Here is a 17,550-nt window from a genome sequence, read left to right on the forward strand (position 1 = left end):
AGCCTAGAGAGGGGATCCAATGGGTGAGGGGCCAAGGTCTCAAAGAGGGGAGAGCAGGAGGCCCGAGAGGAGGGGTAGGACCTTGAGAGGGGGTGCGGTCTCAGGGGAGGAGAGAGCTCAGAGAGGGGCTCAGAGGGGCTTTTCCGGAAGGGGCGGGGGACGCACCCTTCTCGATGAGCTGCAGGGCCTCCTGCCGCTTCCCGAGGCCGAACTTGCCCCACTGCTCCGTCTGGTCCAGATAGTGCACCGCGATGACCGTGGGGGTCATGCCGATCATGTTCTGCTCCCCGCAGCCCGAGGGCGTCACAATGAGGTGCTTCAGCCGCTCGCCATCGATGGCGTCCTCTGTCATCTGGGCCACTGGGGTCCCTGCAGCCAAGGGAAAGGACGGTGCTCAAGCAAGGAGACCCGCCACGGGGTGAGGAGGGTCGGAGCTGCCCACAGTGTTCCCAGGCTCTCACCAGCCAGGGCCAAAGAGTCAGGGACAGCTGGGCCCTCTTGTTTTACCAGTGGTAAAATAATTCCAGGAACAATGTCATGAATACTTATATAATGCTTGAAGCTATCTGCCAAGCTCTGTTCCGAGAGAACACTGTATGGCACCTCATCTGATCCTCCCAACAGTCTTTAGATACAGATCCCACGGATTCACCTTCGTCACAGATGAGGAAACCAAGTGTCTCCCCCAAACCTTACAGCTCACAGGTGAAAGGCGCCTTTCCAGCTCCTTCCTGCCCTGTCTCCCCCAGCCCTCCGTCCTGGGCAATTAGTTCCAGAATTTCTGCTCTTGAACTCTATTGCTTCTCATTTAAATTTCCTTATCAGTAAAGCTATTTGCTGAACTGAATACTACCTGGAGCCGTGTACCAACAGATCAAGGAGAGACTATTCTAGCTGAAGCGAAGGAGAGAGGCACCATGGTTAAGTATTCCCAGAATTAGATGGAACTGGCCTCCTTCTTGGGGGGTCACCTGACACCTTCCCAGGCCCCGTGGGGCTGGCCCAAGGGCATCTCACCCTGAATGAGGATCTTGGTCTCCGACTCCGTGTCTGGGACTTGGTCGCTGAGGTCTGCAGCATGGACCTCCTCTCGCTGCACGCCATCTGTCGGTCGAATGGGAGACACCCATGGCACCGGCCCCCTCCTGCCACCCCCTCCCCCATCGCCACCCGGCCTCGCGCCTCTCCTGCGGCTGACTCACTCTGGCCCAGGTTTTGTGGGTCCAGTGTGTGAACGGCCACAGTTTTGTTGATTCTGATTCCTTCTGGCTGGACGGTGTTGAGAAAAGAAGAAGATGAGTGAATAAAAGGACAGACGGACAGACAGCTGGTCAGCAGGGCACTGCTCTGGGGATTACTGTAGTGTAGACCTGATGGCATCTGCCCAGTCTTAGCTGTGTGACTGGGAGCCAGGTACTTAACCTCTCTGTGCCTCAGCTTCCTTCCTTATAAGGAGGCAATACAAACATCTACCGCATATCACTGTGCAAATCAATGACAAAATTATAGATTAATAATAATGAAGTAACGAAGCCTTTAGAAATCTTCTCATGTCCCTAGAAGTTTTCTTTACTCAGGTTAACTCATTTAATACTCACAACAACCCAGCGAGGTGGGTATCACTATTATCGCTCTCATTTTCAGGTTGAGGAAACTGGAGAACAGAGAGGGAAAGTAACTTGCCCAGAGTCACACAGCCAGTAGTACAGAACTGGGCTTTGAACCTGGTAGTCTGGGTCCAGAGTCTGTTTTCAATTCTGTGCCTCTCAGTAGGTTAAACAAAATAAAAATGAAATAGATTTTAGAAAATTAAATTATAAAGTAAAATTTAAAAATAGAAATAACAAATGAAGTAAAATAACAAAATAAATAGGAAAGAAAAAGAAAATACGTAAAAAAATGAAATTACATTTTAAAAGTCGATTTTTAAAATAAATGATTAAAATAATAAATCCACAAAGTAAAATAATAAAAAAGTAAATGATAGAGTAAAATAAAACATTGTGCACGAGTACTTGGCACAGTGTCCAGCACACAGTAAGTGCTCCATTAAATCAGGAGCTATCGTAATACCAAAGGCCCAACTCCAGCTCTCCCATGTCTTCAGGTAAATCTTTCTCGTGGACAGGGGCTGTTTTTGCCTTCCCAGAATCCACTCTCCTTTCACCTGGTAACAATGCCCAGATTTTCCTTTGCAGACTGGGTTTCCTCCCATGGTGTGCTCGTAAATATCTAGCATCCAGCTCCCCGGGAAGAAAACAATCCTGACTTAGAGCGCTGCCAATTTCCTCGATGTAAATGTCCTCACCTTGACGGGTTTCAGGCTGCCGGTGTCAGTAAGTGCGGGATTGGGAAGACACGGGCGCAGCTGGCCACGAAGGCTCTGGCACCCCACTGCATTTTCTTCCCACCCGAGGTGAAAGAAAATATGTGTGCCCTATATCGATATTTCAATTTATTTTTCATGGCGATGTTATTCTCGAACATTAAGTAGTTGAAAAAAATATGGGTGTGTTTTCATTAAAGCCAGGAGTGAAACTGTTTAATAAATTCTGGTGTGGGTATAAATGAAACATTTCAACATAAAACCACACTGGCAGTTTTAACACATTTCCTTATAGTGTTTCAAGATTTTTTTCAACCGCTTTATCAATTTGGAGGGAAATTAACCATAAAAAATACAGAGGCAGGTCTGCGGGGCACTCATTTTTCCTTTTGTTTCAGGCTCCAATATTGCCTGGCTGGACACTCTTAGATCCCATCTCTATTTAAAATTTTGATGTCTTGTTCATCACAGATTTTTTAAGCATTAATTTTGATTTCTTAAACTATTACATTCAAATATTAGTGGTCTTGTTTATGATTTCGCATTTTGCTTTAAAATATTAATAAAAGATAATAAAAGCCTTTTTATTGATGATTCTATTATATTTGAAAGTTCTCCACACTGTGAGAAAGAGTAGAAATATCACTGTTAACATATATTTTAAGGGTAAAAATAGAACTTTTCCATGTTCTCGCATCATATGTTATTACTTTATAAAATCTGGTCTTTGAAACTTGTTTTCCCAAGATTTTTAAAGTCAAAAGAAAACTCCTATACTGAAATATCTTACAAGATATTATATTTGATGTTAAAATATATTTAAATAAATATATATTATTGACTTTTATTCCCGAGGTCTGGGGCACCCCCTTAAAATTTCATGCCCAGGAGAATGTCTCACTTGACTCACACTAACTGTGGCCCTGCTTTTGAACTTTGAGGGCCCTTAAGCTGCCTGAGCTGGACATTGGACATTCCTAGTGTCTCAGAGCCTGGGTCGTCAAGCCGGGAAGACAGCATGAGGGGAAGAGCAGTCTTTCCTGAAGGACGACAGGAAGCAGGTACCCTAAAGACTCACCACGACCCTCAGAGTCTTCTTGACACCATCGGTGAGGAGGAAGTCAAAGACGGTGGCCTTGACCTCCACCTCCTGCAGGCCGATCTTCAGGGGCACGAGGACGAAAGGCACGGCCAAGGAGGATGTGGGATTGATGGTCAAAACCTGCTGGTGACGCTTCTTGGCAGTGGCCAGGCTGCAGAAGGCTGGGTTGTAGAGGAGTTCCACCCTCACCTGATGGGGAGAGAGTCTCAGGTCAGGGCAGGTGCCATGGCGCCCTCTCCAAGCCCCTCTCCACGTCTGTGCTGCCCCCAGGACCCACCTTGAGCTTTTTCGTCTCATGGTAGTTGTAGAGGACAGCTCGGATCTCCACCTGCTCGTTGCGCACGACAGAGTAGGGCAGTCGCAGGTCGATGAAGAAATCTTGTACCACTGTGACTTCATAGGGGTCGGCCACACAGATCCCTGCCCGGTGGGGGGGAAACAATGGGAGTGTTGAGGGTAGGGGGTGGGCAGGTTGGATAGGGTCCAAGTTCGGCTCCAAGTTCCTGCCCCTTCCAGGGTCTCAGGGCTTAACCCTGACCACGGGAGCTGTCCAGACCTCAGCCTGTCTTTGCAGAAGCCCGTAGATTAAGCCATGTTACTGGTGGTAAATTACAGGTGGTGGTTGCCACGGTTCGGTGGTTTCCATTTTCTTTGTAATTTTACTCATAGATGAACGTGAAGGAGGAAAGCAGGCCAGCTGCTGACTGAAAGGTTCATATCTGCACTCCCTAAAATGGTAGCCCCAAGCCCCATGTGGGCTTGGGCACTTGAAATGTGGCTAGCTGGAGTGGGAACTGGATTTCGACTTTTATTTCATTTTAGTTAACTCGGATTTAAACTTCAAAACTGACGCCTGTGAATATACTTAAAAAAAAAAACCCACTGAAATCGTACTTATACAGGATGTAAATTATATCTCGATTTTAAAAACAATGCTTAATTTGGTAATTGGAAAACTTTTTAAAGTATGCTTGGAATAACACGAGTGTGCCAATCGACTTTTTTCAGCTGTAAATTCTATGAATCCTGAAATCTAGATCGATGTATTTCTAACGAAAAGCTCACATCTTAATCAAGATACCCTATAAGCATAAAATACATGCTAGATTTCGAAGGCTTAGCACATATAGAAGTAAAAGAAATCATTACAAATGTTGAGACCCTAATAGATTATTCTTAAATGTTAACGGATTCATTACTATTGGTGTGATAGTGGTCTTGCAGATTTTTACAAAATGTGAAAACAATACTATTTTGAATAAATTTGGGTGAAATAAAATATGTTCTCGAAATCAATTTCACCCACTCCTCTTTCGTGAGGCTACCAGGAAATTTGAAATGACGCGTATGGCTCACACTCTATTTCTGCTGGACAGCCTTGACCCACGCTGAGTGAAAATGATGTCAAACGCAGTAGTTACCACGATACAACAGCTACAGCTATCAGATCAAATTTTAGCAAAGTGCTCATGCAAGCGAAATTTGTAAAACACTATCACATTAAAAATAATCTTACACTAATAAATCCACTAAGAATTTTTTTTTTCTCAATCTTCAATGGCAAAAGAAAAATTATAATCAGAAGCTTGAACGAAATCCTTATTTTCCAACCTACATTTACTCGTTGCTCTCGGGGTGTCTGCTATAGTCACTGGAACTATTTCTTACCTATTATTTGTTTTCACTTTTTTTTTTTTTAAACTCAGAATTAATTTGATATCGCTGCTGTACGTGAGAAAGCAGCTTCTTGAGACATAAGTAGGAGTTGACCTCGAGGACAGCAAAACGGGTTTGTTAAACCACCAGCTCGTCCGCATCGCCTGCAGGAAGCTAGAGCATTTGCTCTCTATTGGTTAAAACAAAAACGAAACAAAACAAAAAAAAAGGCGAAACAAGAATTGGAGAGGAGGTAAAGGCGTCCTTGCACTGGACTTAGCTTTCTCTTTGAATGAGATGGGAAAAGAACGGAAAAAGGAATGACTTTCAACTCTGATACCGGCTCAGACTCAATGAGCATTTGTAACGTGCCAGGCACTATTATAAGGGCTTTACGCATATAAACTCATAGCGACCCTGCCAACGCTTTGAGTAGGTACTACATCTATCACGCCCGGTTTATGGACAAGCACAGAGAGGTTGAGTGACTTGCTTAAGGCCACACAGCTGCCCAGGGAGGACATGGGAGAAGCCAGGCACTTAGAATCAGGAAGCTCCCTGCTTTTAACTGACTCTTCAGTTTCTATAGCTCAGGAGTCTAAGATTTCCAAGTTCCTCTGGTTACGACACTAAATATTGATTCTGAAGCTCTGCAATGGGATTTCTGAAAGGGTGACTGGGGGCAAGTCACCTCCCTTCTCCGGCTTCAGTGTCCTCATTTGTAGGAGGAAACAGTAGCAGCCTCATAAGGTTGTCGTAAGCATTAAACGTGATAATATGTAGAGAGCTGAAACAGTGCCTGGCAAGACAGTGACGGTGGGAACATGTTAGAAGGACACAGAGAGCAGAATCTAAAGCCAAAGGCTGCTTGGGATTCTGTCCTCCAGGGGATGTTTGGCAAGGTCTGGGGACATTTTTGGACGTCGCAACTGGGGACGGCAGGTGCTCCTGGCATCTAGCGGGTAGAGGCCATGAGGGCTGCTCAGTACCCTGCACTGCACGGGGAAGCGCCCTACCGTCGAGGGGCACAGCCTGGAAGGACGTCGGCCGAGGCCGGAGACGCTGGTGCGGGACAGACGCCCGCAAATTACATGGTCCCTCGGGGAACGTGGAAACATTCTGGGGGTCGCGTTAAAGGGCAGGCTGTGATTCAGTGGGTCAGGAGGGGGTGTCCTCGGTTCTGAATTTCTAACGAACTCGCAGGTAAAGCTACTTTAACAGACTGCTACTGGTCAAGGGAACAGGCTTTGAGAGGCAAGATCTAACCAGAGGCTTTCAACTCTTTTTCTCCAAGCTGCAAGAATTTTTTTGCTAATGAAAATTTACAACAGGTAAATAGGAAGAGGCTCTGCCTTGGAATGGGGATAAGGGCCACCCACTAAAACCATGACGAGCTGTGCTACGTCTCAGACCAAAGGAAAACTATGCGCCCCTGTGTATGTGACGTCACTCGAGATCATCCCTTGCTCAATGAAACTGCCAATTTCGATTCCTTCCACTAAAAACAAGATAAGCAAATCTTGGAAATCTCAAAGCCGGGAAAGTAAAATGATAATAAAATATAATTTATCATAAATAATAATAAAACAAAATGTTGATAGAGTATAATACATTCTGGCTTGGGTATGAATAAATTATTTACACTTAAAGTTGTGAGTTGTGATACACCAGCTCTTTGACAAATTTAATGCTCTGGGACAAAATTAACCTTTAAAATGTATATAAACACAGCTTTCCTCTTGCCTCGAATTCCAGTATGGGTCGGCATGGCTCTGGTCTCTATTTAAAATTTGGATTTTTTTTTTTTTGCATTCGCTTTGATTTTTTAAAAACTATTGCCCTAAAATATTATTTACCTTGATGACTGACATTTTCGGCACCCACTTCAATGTGCACTCCAAGTCAGTGCCTCCCCTTCCTCATCCAACTCCCAGCCCTCCCTAAAAGCCACCCACATTTAGCTTGTCCTCCTCAGGTCTGGTCGGAGGCGAGGGGACACATACACCTTGCCACATTTCACAATCTGACCACCCGTGTTTCAATCCCCCGTTTCATCTTGCTTCCTCTTTTATCTTTTCTTAATTGCTTTACCCACTATTGTGTCGACATCAGCTCTCTAAAGGTTTTATACGGTTGCAAATTATTCTGTATGATACTACAATGGTGAACGTGTCATGGTGCGTTTGTCCGAATCCACAGAATGTACAACATCGAGAGTGAGTCCTGATGTCAGCTATGAACTTGGGGCGATGGTGATGTGTCGGTGTAAGTTCACTGACTGTAACAAATGCACACTCTTGTGGGGGATGTTGACAGTGGGGGAGGCTGTGCGCGGGGAGGCAGGGGGTACACAGGAAACCTCTGTATTTTCTGCTCGATTTTTCTGTGAAACTAAAACTACTCTAAAAATAAAATCAATTTAAAGAGTAAAAAGCACTGACTATATCACCAGGGGACAGAATGTCAGTCACCAGAGAAACAGAGGGTCTGTTTGGGCAGGGAAAATGCCCAGGGGCTCTGGGATCCTGCCTCCTGTGGGCGGGGCCACCACGTCTCACCTTTCTTGTTGGACAAGCTCACCGCCAGAATCTCCCAGGTGGTGATGGAGTCCTTCAAAAACACGTTCATGGTCTTCGAGGAGATTCTGGATGGAGTAGACGTGGGGGTGCGGGACAACAGGTTTGAGGGGGCCCAAGAGACAGACTTGGGGGGAGAAGGGTGGGCACGTGGAGGAGCCCAACTCTGGGTTATGGGGTTCCACGGTATTCCGAAAAGAGGGATGGGTGCATGCAAATTACATGGTCTTGTCTGGGTGTCAGTAGGAACTGGCTCGGGGGTGGCTTGAATGGGGGGGTGTCATCCCAGCCTCACCCATTTTTCTCTGGGTCTTTTAACTCCTCGATGGTCCACAGCCAGCTCTCAGGGAACTGGCTTCGGGAAATGATGTCTTCTTCTGGAATGACGTCCTCATCCAGGTCACCTGGGAAGGTGGGAAGCGATCTGGGTCTAGAACAGACCTTCTTCCCCTGCAGTTCCCTTAGACACTCACCTCGACAGGCCTGGAGGGGCTCCTAGCAGTTAAACATGCCCATGACCATGTGATGACTTTTGGGGGGCCCAGGCATGTTTGTCTTTCAGGGCTCTTGCCTCCACAAAAACATTCAAAGCCCTATTTTACAACTGTGCCGGTATAAAGGAAAAAATAATCCAGGCTGGGTAACATCCATTTCCCCCGCTCTGGTTTTCAAAGAAATGAAAGCATTTTGTGAGCCTGTAAAGGCATCGCGGCCTCGTGGCCCTGTGCCTGCTGTGTCTGAGGTTACGGGGGTCCTAAGAGCAGCCGGGTAAGCAGAGAGGTTCCCAACTCGTTAGAGACCCTGAGGAGGTGGTGGCCTTGACGGCCAGCTAGACACCATCAGCAGCTGAACAAGCCTGGGCTTGAAGAGGGTTCAGCCGGGCTGTGCTCTCCACACAAACGATGGCAGATTCTAACCTGGCTTTGGGTCTGACATCTAAGTGGGTGGGATGCCCGAACCTACTCGTGCTCCGGAGTAACCCATCAAAGCACCTTCGGGGTGCCGACGTCACAGCAACCCTCTGTCTCACCGCCAACTGGTGGGACAAAATACACAGTACTGAAAACAGTGTCCCAGCAGCCCACTGTCTTGTCTGACTTCCTCAGTAGCCCTGTCTCCTCTTTGTAATGGTCTCTATGTCACTGGAGTAGAAAGCAACATGCCTAGTCATTATCATTTGCAAAGCGATTAAAGTCCTTTGCTCACGTGTGTTGGGAATCTTTGCATCTTTTGAGGCTGGGTGGGGGTGAAGGGGGTGCTGCTAGCTTTCCAGCTGGAAGGACCGAGAAATATTTGTCCACTTTGGCAACAGCTATCCTTGAGAGGTGGCTACTTATTTCTAAGTCTGCCTCCGCTCCTCCAAAAAGCACACTTGTGTGTTACCATATAAGGCGTCCATCCATAACTTATGTTACAGGCTAAGTGAAAATTGATCTTTGGGGAAATCATCTTGACTTAAATTTTAAAAGAAGTTTAAAAAAGGAACTCTACAATGGGTGGCAGACACCAGCTTAATCAAGGGACCAAGCCTCCCATCCCTGATAATGGGACAAAACAGTGTCACGTGCCTCCTGATGTGAAGCACCAAGGAGGACACAACCTGTCTACTGCGACAATCCTGCCAAAACGCAAAACCTAAATGCGATCATGAAGAACCGTCAGACCCGAGTTGCCAGACAACCCTCAAAACGCCCGGCCTGTATGTTCTTATATGTCAAGAACGCGAAAGTCATAGGAAGACTGAGGAGCTACCAGGGGTCGGACAGATGCAGGGAGGACACAGGACACACAAATGCCATGTGTGATTCTGAGCTGGATCCTTTTCCTATCAAGTACTAAAACCTGAAACAAACGAACAAAAAACCAAAGAAACAACAACAACAAAAAAAGTGGGAAAACTTGAGCGAGGGCTGTGGATTAGACAGCGAGAATGACTCAACGCTGACATCCTAATTCCGATGACTGCGCTGTGGTTTTTAGGAGAATATCTCTGTTTCCAGAAAATCCACACTAAGCTGTTTAGGAGTCAGGGCACCAAACAGTTCAAGGGGAAAACGGTTCTCAATCTGCACGACAGTTTTTCTGTAAGTGGAGAATGTTTAAAGAGAAATAAAGATGATTTGTGTGTGTGTGTGTGTGTGTGTGTGTATGTGTGTGTGTGTTGTTTTGCCACTGTGAAAGTTTCCTTAGTTTTTAAGCAAAAGCATTCTTTTCTGTGACTTTTCATCCTGCGACTGATGACATAGTTTCTCTCAATTTCCAGTCCCCAATGACAGGGAGCCCCGCCCCCACCCCGCCACACACAGACTCGGGGGTCCCGCGCCCCCGCCGCCGGGGACTTACTCCTGGCCAGATCCAGGGTGTCGTCGCGGCTGAGCTGGAGCCGCAGGCGGGTGATGTGCTCGCAGCAGTCGAGGAAGGCGGCCACGCAGGCCTGGCCTTGCAGGATGAACTGCGCCCGGCGCTGGCACGGGAACTTCATGGGGTTGTCCCGCATGCCGTCCTCACAGCACCTGCGCAGCTCCTTGTCCTTGTACTCGCCCGCTGTGGGGGCGCAGAGCCGGTCACGCCCTCGGCGGGGCGCGGGGGGCCGAAGCAGCACACATCCGCGGGGAGAGCCCCCCCAAACCCAGCCCTTCCCCTCCCGCTGCTTTGGCTGGGGTCCGGGACGGACGAGGTTCGAGGGCGGGGGCGCCCACCTTTGTCCTTCCGCTTCTCCATGAGCTGCACCGAGCGGCGTCGCCGGACGGCGGGCTTCGGGCACTCGGCATCTGAGGGGCAGGTGGACCGGGAATGAGACGGATTAAGCACCTACTGCATGCCCTTCGTTCACTGCCCGCAGCGGCCGCTGGGCCGGAGCGTTAGCCCTCCGATTTAACAGGGGAAACTGAGGCTCGGAGAGGAGAGTGATTTGCTCGATAGTGGTGGGGGCAGGACTTGAACCCAGGGCGCCCTGATGCCATCTGGGAGGTGGAAGCGCAGCCCCACCCCGGACGTCTGCTGGCCCCCTCCTCACCTGCCCTCTGGTCAGTCATCAGGCCTTTGTTCGTCTGGAAGGCCAGCCCCGCGTCCTTGAAGACACCCGCATAGTCCTTCCCGCTGCCTGGCGTGCAGCCTATGTCCGCCTTCTCCACCATGTCCCAGATCTGCAGGGCGCGGGGTGGTCAAGGCCGGCTGACGCCAGTCCCGCGGCGCCTGCGGCAACTCGCCAGCGCACCCCAGGCTGTCCACAGTGGGCCATCCGGAGTGCACAGTTGCTGGACCCAAGCCCGTGCCCATTGCCACGACCACCTCCAGCCTGGACCCTGTCCGTCCACGTTTCCATCTGTAGCCTGAACTTCAACCCATGCCCACGCCTGTGTCCTCTGCGCTCCACTCCCATCCGACCCCACGTGGCCTCTGCGCTCAACTCCCACCCGACCCCACGTGGTCGATGCTCCCCAGTGCCATCCCTGCACCCGCTGCCACCCCGTTGCCTCCGCCACCTCTCACCACCTCAGCGACATGGGGGCGCACCTTACTCTGAGTCAACTTGTTCTTCTTATTCAGCACGAACACGCCTTTGTCCACGGCCACCAGCCCCACCCGGGCCCCCTGGTTGCCCTCGATCCTGAGGGCCATCTGCTGTCCAGGTACATGGGGCTTTCCTTCCTTCCTGCCACTTTTTACCACCAACTGTGGGGAGGGGGGAGGGGGGAGAGGGAGAAGTCAGTCCCGGGAGACCCCAGCCTTGGTCAGCCAAGGACAGAGGGCGTCCTGGGCTGGTCTGGAAGGAGAGAAAGGCGGCGGCAGGGAGGGAAGAAGGAGAAGCGTGGAAACAGCATCGAGCAGAAAGTCAAGGGAGGGGAGAGGCCTGGGAGCGAGGGAGGTACTGAGACCAAAACGGAGAGAGAAGACGGGAAGGAGAAGGGGAAGACACAGGAGCTCTGCGAGCGACGCAGAGAAACGGCTTCGAAAGCTTGGAGAGAGGCGGAGACAGAGAAAGAGTCCTGAGATGGACACAGCGAGACCCAGGGACGCTCACCGTGCCCACACACATGTCCTTGACGTCCACCCACACGGAATCGGCCACCACCTCCCTCTGGCCGTTGGTGCCCATCATTGTGTAATAGGCCACCAGGCGGAAGGAAGGAATGAAGTCCGTGGTGATGGTCAGAGGCAGCACCACCAGGGTCTGGCCAGCATCTCGCTTCTGGCGTCCCACCTTCAACACCTTCCCCTTGTTCATGATCTGGGAGCTGGCAGCATCAGGGTCGGGGGTGTGGAGGGAGGTGAGGGATGCAGGATGAGGGCTCTGAGGGTGCTGGGAAGCTTGAGAGGAGGGGGGCCTGGGGGTTCCAGGAAGCCACAGACCAGGTAGGTGTAGTAGCCAATCTTGGCATCCAGGCCGGGGTCCGTTCGCAGGTGGAAGTTGACGTTGAGCGTGTCCCCTGGCTTCAGCTCCACGCGGGGCACGGACAGATGCAGGAAGTTGTTGGAGTTGCCCATGGTGTTGTAGGGCAGGGCCTGCATGGTGTTGGTGGCCTGTCGTGCCTCCGGAATGCCCTCCTTCATGGTGCGTACCTGGGCGGGGAGAGAGGGATGCATGTTGCCCGCCACGGCCCCCCCCCGCCCACAAGATGTCCCCATCCTAATCCCTGGAACCTGGGAATATGGGACCTTACGTGACAAGAGGGACTTTGCAGATGGGATTGAGTTAAGGATCTGGAGACGGGGAGACTATTTTGGATTATTCAGGTGGGTCCAATGTCATCACAGGGTCCTTATAAGACATATATGCAGATGGCAGTACCCCCTCGTGTGGACAAGAACCCCTCTATGCAAATGAAACACCTCTATGTGAATGGCGAGGCCCCTGTATGAGAATGAAGGACCCCACTATGCACAGGACAGGATCCCTTTGTAGAAAGGTCAGGACCTCACTGTACAAATAAAGTCCCCCGGTTTCCCGGTGTGAGGTCCCATGGCAGGTGCAGACTCACGGTGATGTCCAGCGGCTTCCGGTCTTTGTGTGTGTTAATGATTAACTTGGCCACACCGTCATCCTGGGTCAGGGACTGCACGTCCAGGGAGTCCTGAGTTGCCACAGGGACGCGGCTGGCCGGGGAGCCGTCCGGGTTCGTGACGAACACCTGTGGGTGCAGGGGCAGGTGAAGGGGGTTCAGTAGACCCAGAGGGTGGCCAGAGCTCAGGAGCAGAGTAAGGGGTGTCTCACCATGAGGTCGAAGGGCATGGCAGGCTTGAAGAACCTGGAGGTCTTGGTGAAGTGGATCTGGTAGGGGGAAGTCACGATGGGGATCCCAGAGCGTTCCGCCTCCACCATGTCGCTGCCTTCGGGGGGCAGGGAGCAGCCATGAGGGCAGGCTCTAGGGCCGCCCCTCAGGCTGGACCCTGCCTTCATGCTGGGCCTCCCTCCTCAGACTGGGTCTCCCCCTTCGTCTGCGCCTTTCCCGTCAGACCGAACCCCACCTTCATTCTGGGCCCCCTCCTTTAGACTGGTTGTTCCCCCACAGACTGGACCATGTGGTGGCACTGGGCCTCTGCCCTCAGGGCAGGCCTCACCTGAGTGTAGGATGACGGTGACGGACACGTACAAGGACTTGCCCACCAGGTCATTGTCTCTGGAGAGCTGCACCCCGTCCAGAAGCACCTCTCGGCTCAGCGTGGCCTCCCCCGTGCCTTCCTCTAACTGGGGGAGGAAACGAGAGTCTCAGCCAGGGGGAGGGGTTCTGGTGGGGAGGGGACTCAGAGAGGGAGAAGGAGGCCTTCAGAGTGGAGGAGGCTCAGGGAGGCCTCTGGCAAGTACCACAACGCGGGTGAGGGACTGGGGCAGCGAAATCCTCTGGTCACCGTCCTGGATCCCAAAGATGACAAAGGCCGTTCCATCCACATTCTTCCCATACAAGAACCTGTGCGGTGAGGAGAGGCTCAGATTCTCCCCCGTGGAAAATCTGAGTGTATCCCCAAACTTCCACTGGCCATGTGAGGACCCGGAGCCCCCGGCCCCTCGTCTCACCCTGACCTAGTGCTCACCTGGTCCTTCACCTGGCCTTCGCCTAGCCCCTCACCTGGTCCCCATCTGACCCCTCCCTTGGTCCCTCGCCTGGCCCCTCACCTGGCCCTCAACTGACCTCTCATCTCGCCCCACCCTTCTCCCCTCACCTGGCCGTGATGGTGACCTCCAGGCCCTTTGGGTCATCGATGTAGTAGAATTTCTCTTCAGGCTCCACTTGGACCTCAAAACTGGGCAGCACTGAAGGAGAGATGGCGCTGGTTGGGGGCCGGTGTGGGGTCCAGTGTGGGGGGCCCCCCCGCCCTGGCTCCCCACTCCTCTTACCATACTCCTTCACCTCAAACTCCGCGGAGAAGACCTGCTGTGGCGAATCTTCATAGTAGGCTTGGATCTTCCACTGCCCCATGCTGTGGGGAATGCAGGTGGGTGAGCAGGCTAGCCGGGCAGCGCCCCTGTCCTCCCGGAATAGGGGAGCCCTGCACCCCTCCTGACATACTTGACCAGCTCCGGAATATTCCAAGACAAGGGCAAGATGCCAATCTGGTTTTGAGAAGACAGGGGTTCCCGCTTGATGGGAACGCCTTCGGGCGTCTGTGGGGAGACAGGGAGAGGTGTGGCTCTTCAGAGACCAGGCCGCTAAATTTCTCTCTGCGTCTGGACACTCTTTGCGTCATCTTGACAGAGGCAGTGGTTAAAAACATGGACCCGAATCAGTCAGCCTCTGTTCCAATCTCAACTTTGCTACCTATAAGCTATGTGACCTTGGGCAAGTTACTTAACCTCTCTGTGCTCAACGTGCACCTCTAAAAACAGGAGAAAAACATAGCCCCTACTTTACTGGCTTGAGACATGGTTCCTATAGGCAGGCGCTCATTGGTATCGGTGCCCCCCGAATATTAATAATAACTAGTACTCACTACCTACTTTTGCACCGCACCCTGAGCGAGCATTTGATTTGTGCTAAGCCACACGTAAGTGCCTGCATTTGACATTTTGACTTACACAAATAGCAATTTCATGTACCCATATTATTGCCAGTGTTGCCAACGGACATCAGGAGACATCCCATGCAAATATGGGTTTCCGGCTTCTCCTGGAAATCGGGGTAACTGGATACTGCTCTCCTGGTGACATTCCACTCCCTTCCTTCCTTTCTCCCTCCCCCCATCCCTTCTTCCAGTAAGTTTTTGTTAAGCCCTACTATATGCCAAGCACTTTGTTGGGTTCAGGAGATAAGGTCCCTGAACAAAAACATAAAACCCTTCCCGTAGGGAATTTAGGTTCCGTGGAGGTTGGCGCAGAGGGCGATTAACAAACAAATTAATCCAATTTACAGGATGGCAAAGAAGATTTGTAGAAAGGGGGGTGCTCTGGGGAGGCCTGCTGTAAATTGGGGCATTAACAACATTTGAGCAAAGCCTTGAAGATGGGAAGGGCAAGTGGAGGATATTGGAGGAGGAGGGTTTTCTGGCAGAGGGAGGGCCACCGAAGGCCCCCGTGCCTGGCCTGGTGGAGGAACAGCCAAGAGACCCCTGTGGCGGGAGCAGAGTGAGTGAGGGGGAGGGGGCGGAGGGGACGGGGCAGATCGTGCAGGGCCTTGTGGGCAGCGGAGAGGATGTGGGCTTTCACCTCCGGCAGGTGGGAGCCTTGAGTCAGGTGCTCACAGGCGCCCCTTGGCTGCAGCAGGCGGAACACACTACTACGTGGAATTACGTCATTATCCCAGGCTTCAGATGAGAAAACTGAGGCTCTGGAAGATGAGCCACCTGTCCAGAGTCACAGTAGCCAGGGGTTTATCTGGAGCGGGAATGAATCCCTGGGCGCAAGCATCCCTCCACGCTGTCTCCCTGGGTCCTCCCGCATCTCCAGGACTCTCTGTGCCTCTATGTATTTCTTTGCTTTTGGGTCTCTGCCGCTTTGCCTTTCTGGTGTCTCTTTCCCTGTCTCTCTATCTTTGTCTCTTCCCAAGTCTCTGACCCGGGCATGTCTGGGCCCCCGCCTGGCTGGTACCTCAATGCTGACGATAACGGTCCGGCCCACGGGCAGCAGCTTGTGGTCAACAGTGAAGATACGGTAGAGGACTGGACGTGGCGGGAGAGAAAGGGACAGCTCAGTGAGGCCCTGTCCCTCCCGGTGTCCCCTGCCCTTGCCCTTGTCCTCTCCAGCCACTCCCCAGCCCCCTTACCTGTGGAGTCCGGGGTATAGATGGTCTTGTCCGTCTGGATGAAGAGGTAACCGCTTTGAAGGCTGACCAGCACCAATTTCTCCACCGGGGTGTTCCCGAAGGTTGCCAGGACAGTCACGAACTTGTGCCCCTTCTCTGATCTTAATTCCTTGCTGGCCGGGATCTAGGCATGGACCAGGACATAAGTAGGGGTCTGCTCCAGGGCCCCTTGCCCGCGGCCCAACCTCTCGGCCTTCACCTGGGCCCACACCTGCCCATCACTCCTGGGCTACCCAGTTTGCTCGAGGTTGGGGAGAGGGGAGTACTCGGAGAGGGGGCAAAGGCAAGAGAGAGGGTAGTGGTCAGAGAGGGCAAGGGAAGGCGGAATTAGAGAGGGGTCTCAGAGGACGGGATGGGGGGCTCAGGAAAGAGCAGAGACTCAGAGAAGGGAGGGACTCTGAAGGAAGAAAAGGGCTTAGAGGGGAAGGGGCTCAGAAGGGGAGGAGCTTACTGAAGGCGTGGCTCTTCACGAGGGGAGGGGCCTCGAAAGGGGAGGGGCTTAGAGACGCCGGGACTGGAAGGGGAGGGGCTCGAGGGGGAGAAGCTCAGAGAGGGGAGACTCTCAGAAGGGGCGGGGTGCCCGCAGGGCCTGGCTCCAGAATGCGCCCACCTTGACGGTGACCGTATCCATGAAGCCGTTGGCTTTGGTCAGCAACGTGTTCTCGCTGGACAGCACTTGCTTTTTGGCCGGGAAGTCTTGGATGGTGACCGTGACGGGGACGTTCTCTTGCACGTCGTGGGCCTCCAACAGCACGGTCTCGTCATTCTCCAGCCGCAGGACGTTGGGCATGATCATCGAGAACCTGCGGGAGAGGGGCCCGGGGTCGTCCCGGGGGACCCCACATTCCAGCCCTCGCCGGGGTCAGCGCTCTGCCCCAGCCCTTGGTCCCGGAGGAGATCCAGTGACCGGCCGACGGCTCAGGAGCTGAGTCCCATCAACCTCTGAACCTCAAAACCAGAACCGTCAGCTCCCCCAAGTCTCTAGACTCCCAAACCCACAATCGGAGAACCCACATATGTACTCCTGAAGCCCTCTTAATCTCTAAAGTTTTAGACACCCCAAGCTCAGACTCCCAAACTATACGCCCCCAAACGCATGCCCCAAACCTTTAAACCCCAAATCCTTGAATACCCCAAGCCTCTACCTAAACCTCTAGCGCCCCAGGCCTATAAATATAACCAAATCCACCCCCCGCAAGCCGACGTAAACCCACACCACATCTCCACAAATGCTGAAACCATGTCTTCAAACCGCAAACTCCTCCCAAATCTTGTAAAGTCCAAACCCACCCCTCTACAGAACCACTGAGTGCCACTCACACCCTGAGCTGACAGACTCCCAGCTTCACAAACAGCCAGCCCCCCATCACACAGTGCCTGAGTCTCCCCCTCGCACGATGCCTGAGGAGTCCCTCATACACCCAGCCTGCAAACTCCCAGAGTCACAGGCAGCCCAAACTGCTAACCCCTCCCTCACAGACACCCAAACGCACCCTGAATTCCACAGGGACCTGAACCCACAAATGCCCACTTCCACCTCAGAAGTCACCTTGTATGGGGTGGGGTCGTGACTACTCACATGGGATCCCCCAGGGCCAGGGGGAGGCTGGTCAGCAGCAGCAGCAGCAGGCTGGGACCTAAGGCAGGCCCCAT

At 52.1% G+C, this 17,550-nt stretch overlaps 1 protein-coding gene across 1 annotated transcript in view; it reads right to left on the reverse strand.

Annotated features, from left to right (window-relative positions):
- The window catches only part of C3 (complement C3), a 29,456-nt gene extending 11,906 nt beyond the window's left edge, over positions 1-17,550 (reverse strand). Inside the window, exons 1-24 of the mRNA XM_039878521.1 lie at positions 17,477-17,550; positions 16,508-16,700; positions 15,859-16,021; positions 15,684-15,754; positions 14,170-14,264; positions 13,998-14,080; positions 13,823-13,913; positions 13,467-13,569; positions 13,223-13,349; positions 12,876-12,991; positions 12,643-12,792; positions 12,014-12,223; positions 11,685-11,891; positions 11,177-11,335; positions 10,677-10,806; positions 10,360-10,431; positions 10,004-10,204; positions 7,956-8,064; positions 7,643-7,728; positions 3,706-3,848; positions 3,405-3,617; positions 1,203-1,269; positions 1,018-1,104; positions 166-369 (exon numbers count right to left, since the gene is read on the reverse strand). Of these exons, the coding sequence (XP_039734455.1) occupies positions 166-369; positions 1,018-1,104; positions 1,203-1,269; positions 3,405-3,617; positions 3,706-3,848; positions 7,643-7,728; positions 7,956-8,064; positions 10,004-10,204; positions 10,360-10,431; positions 10,677-10,806; positions 11,177-11,335; positions 11,685-11,891; positions 12,014-12,223; positions 12,643-12,792; positions 12,876-12,991; positions 13,223-13,349; positions 13,467-13,569; positions 13,823-13,913; positions 13,998-14,080; positions 14,170-14,264; positions 15,684-15,754; positions 15,859-16,021; positions 16,508-16,700; positions 17,477-17,550 (3,154 nt within the window). The remainder of the gene's footprint in view (positions 1-165; positions 370-1,017; positions 1,105-1,202; positions 1,270-3,404; positions 3,618-3,705; positions 3,849-7,642; positions 7,729-7,955; positions 8,065-10,003; positions 10,205-10,359; positions 10,432-10,676; positions 10,807-11,176; positions 11,336-11,684; positions 11,892-12,013; positions 12,224-12,642; positions 12,793-12,875; positions 12,992-13,222; positions 13,350-13,466; positions 13,570-13,822; positions 13,914-13,997; positions 14,081-14,169; positions 14,265-15,683; positions 15,755-15,858; positions 16,022-16,507; positions 16,701-17,476) is intronic.

This window comes from Pteropus medius, unplaced genomic scaffold, assembly GCF_902729225.1.
Source record: "Pteropus medius unplaced genomic scaffold, Ma_sr-lr_union100, whole genome shotgun sequence".
NCBI classification, from domain to species: Eukaryota; Metazoa; Chordata; class Mammalia; order Chiroptera; family Pteropodidae; genus Pteropus; species Pteropus medius.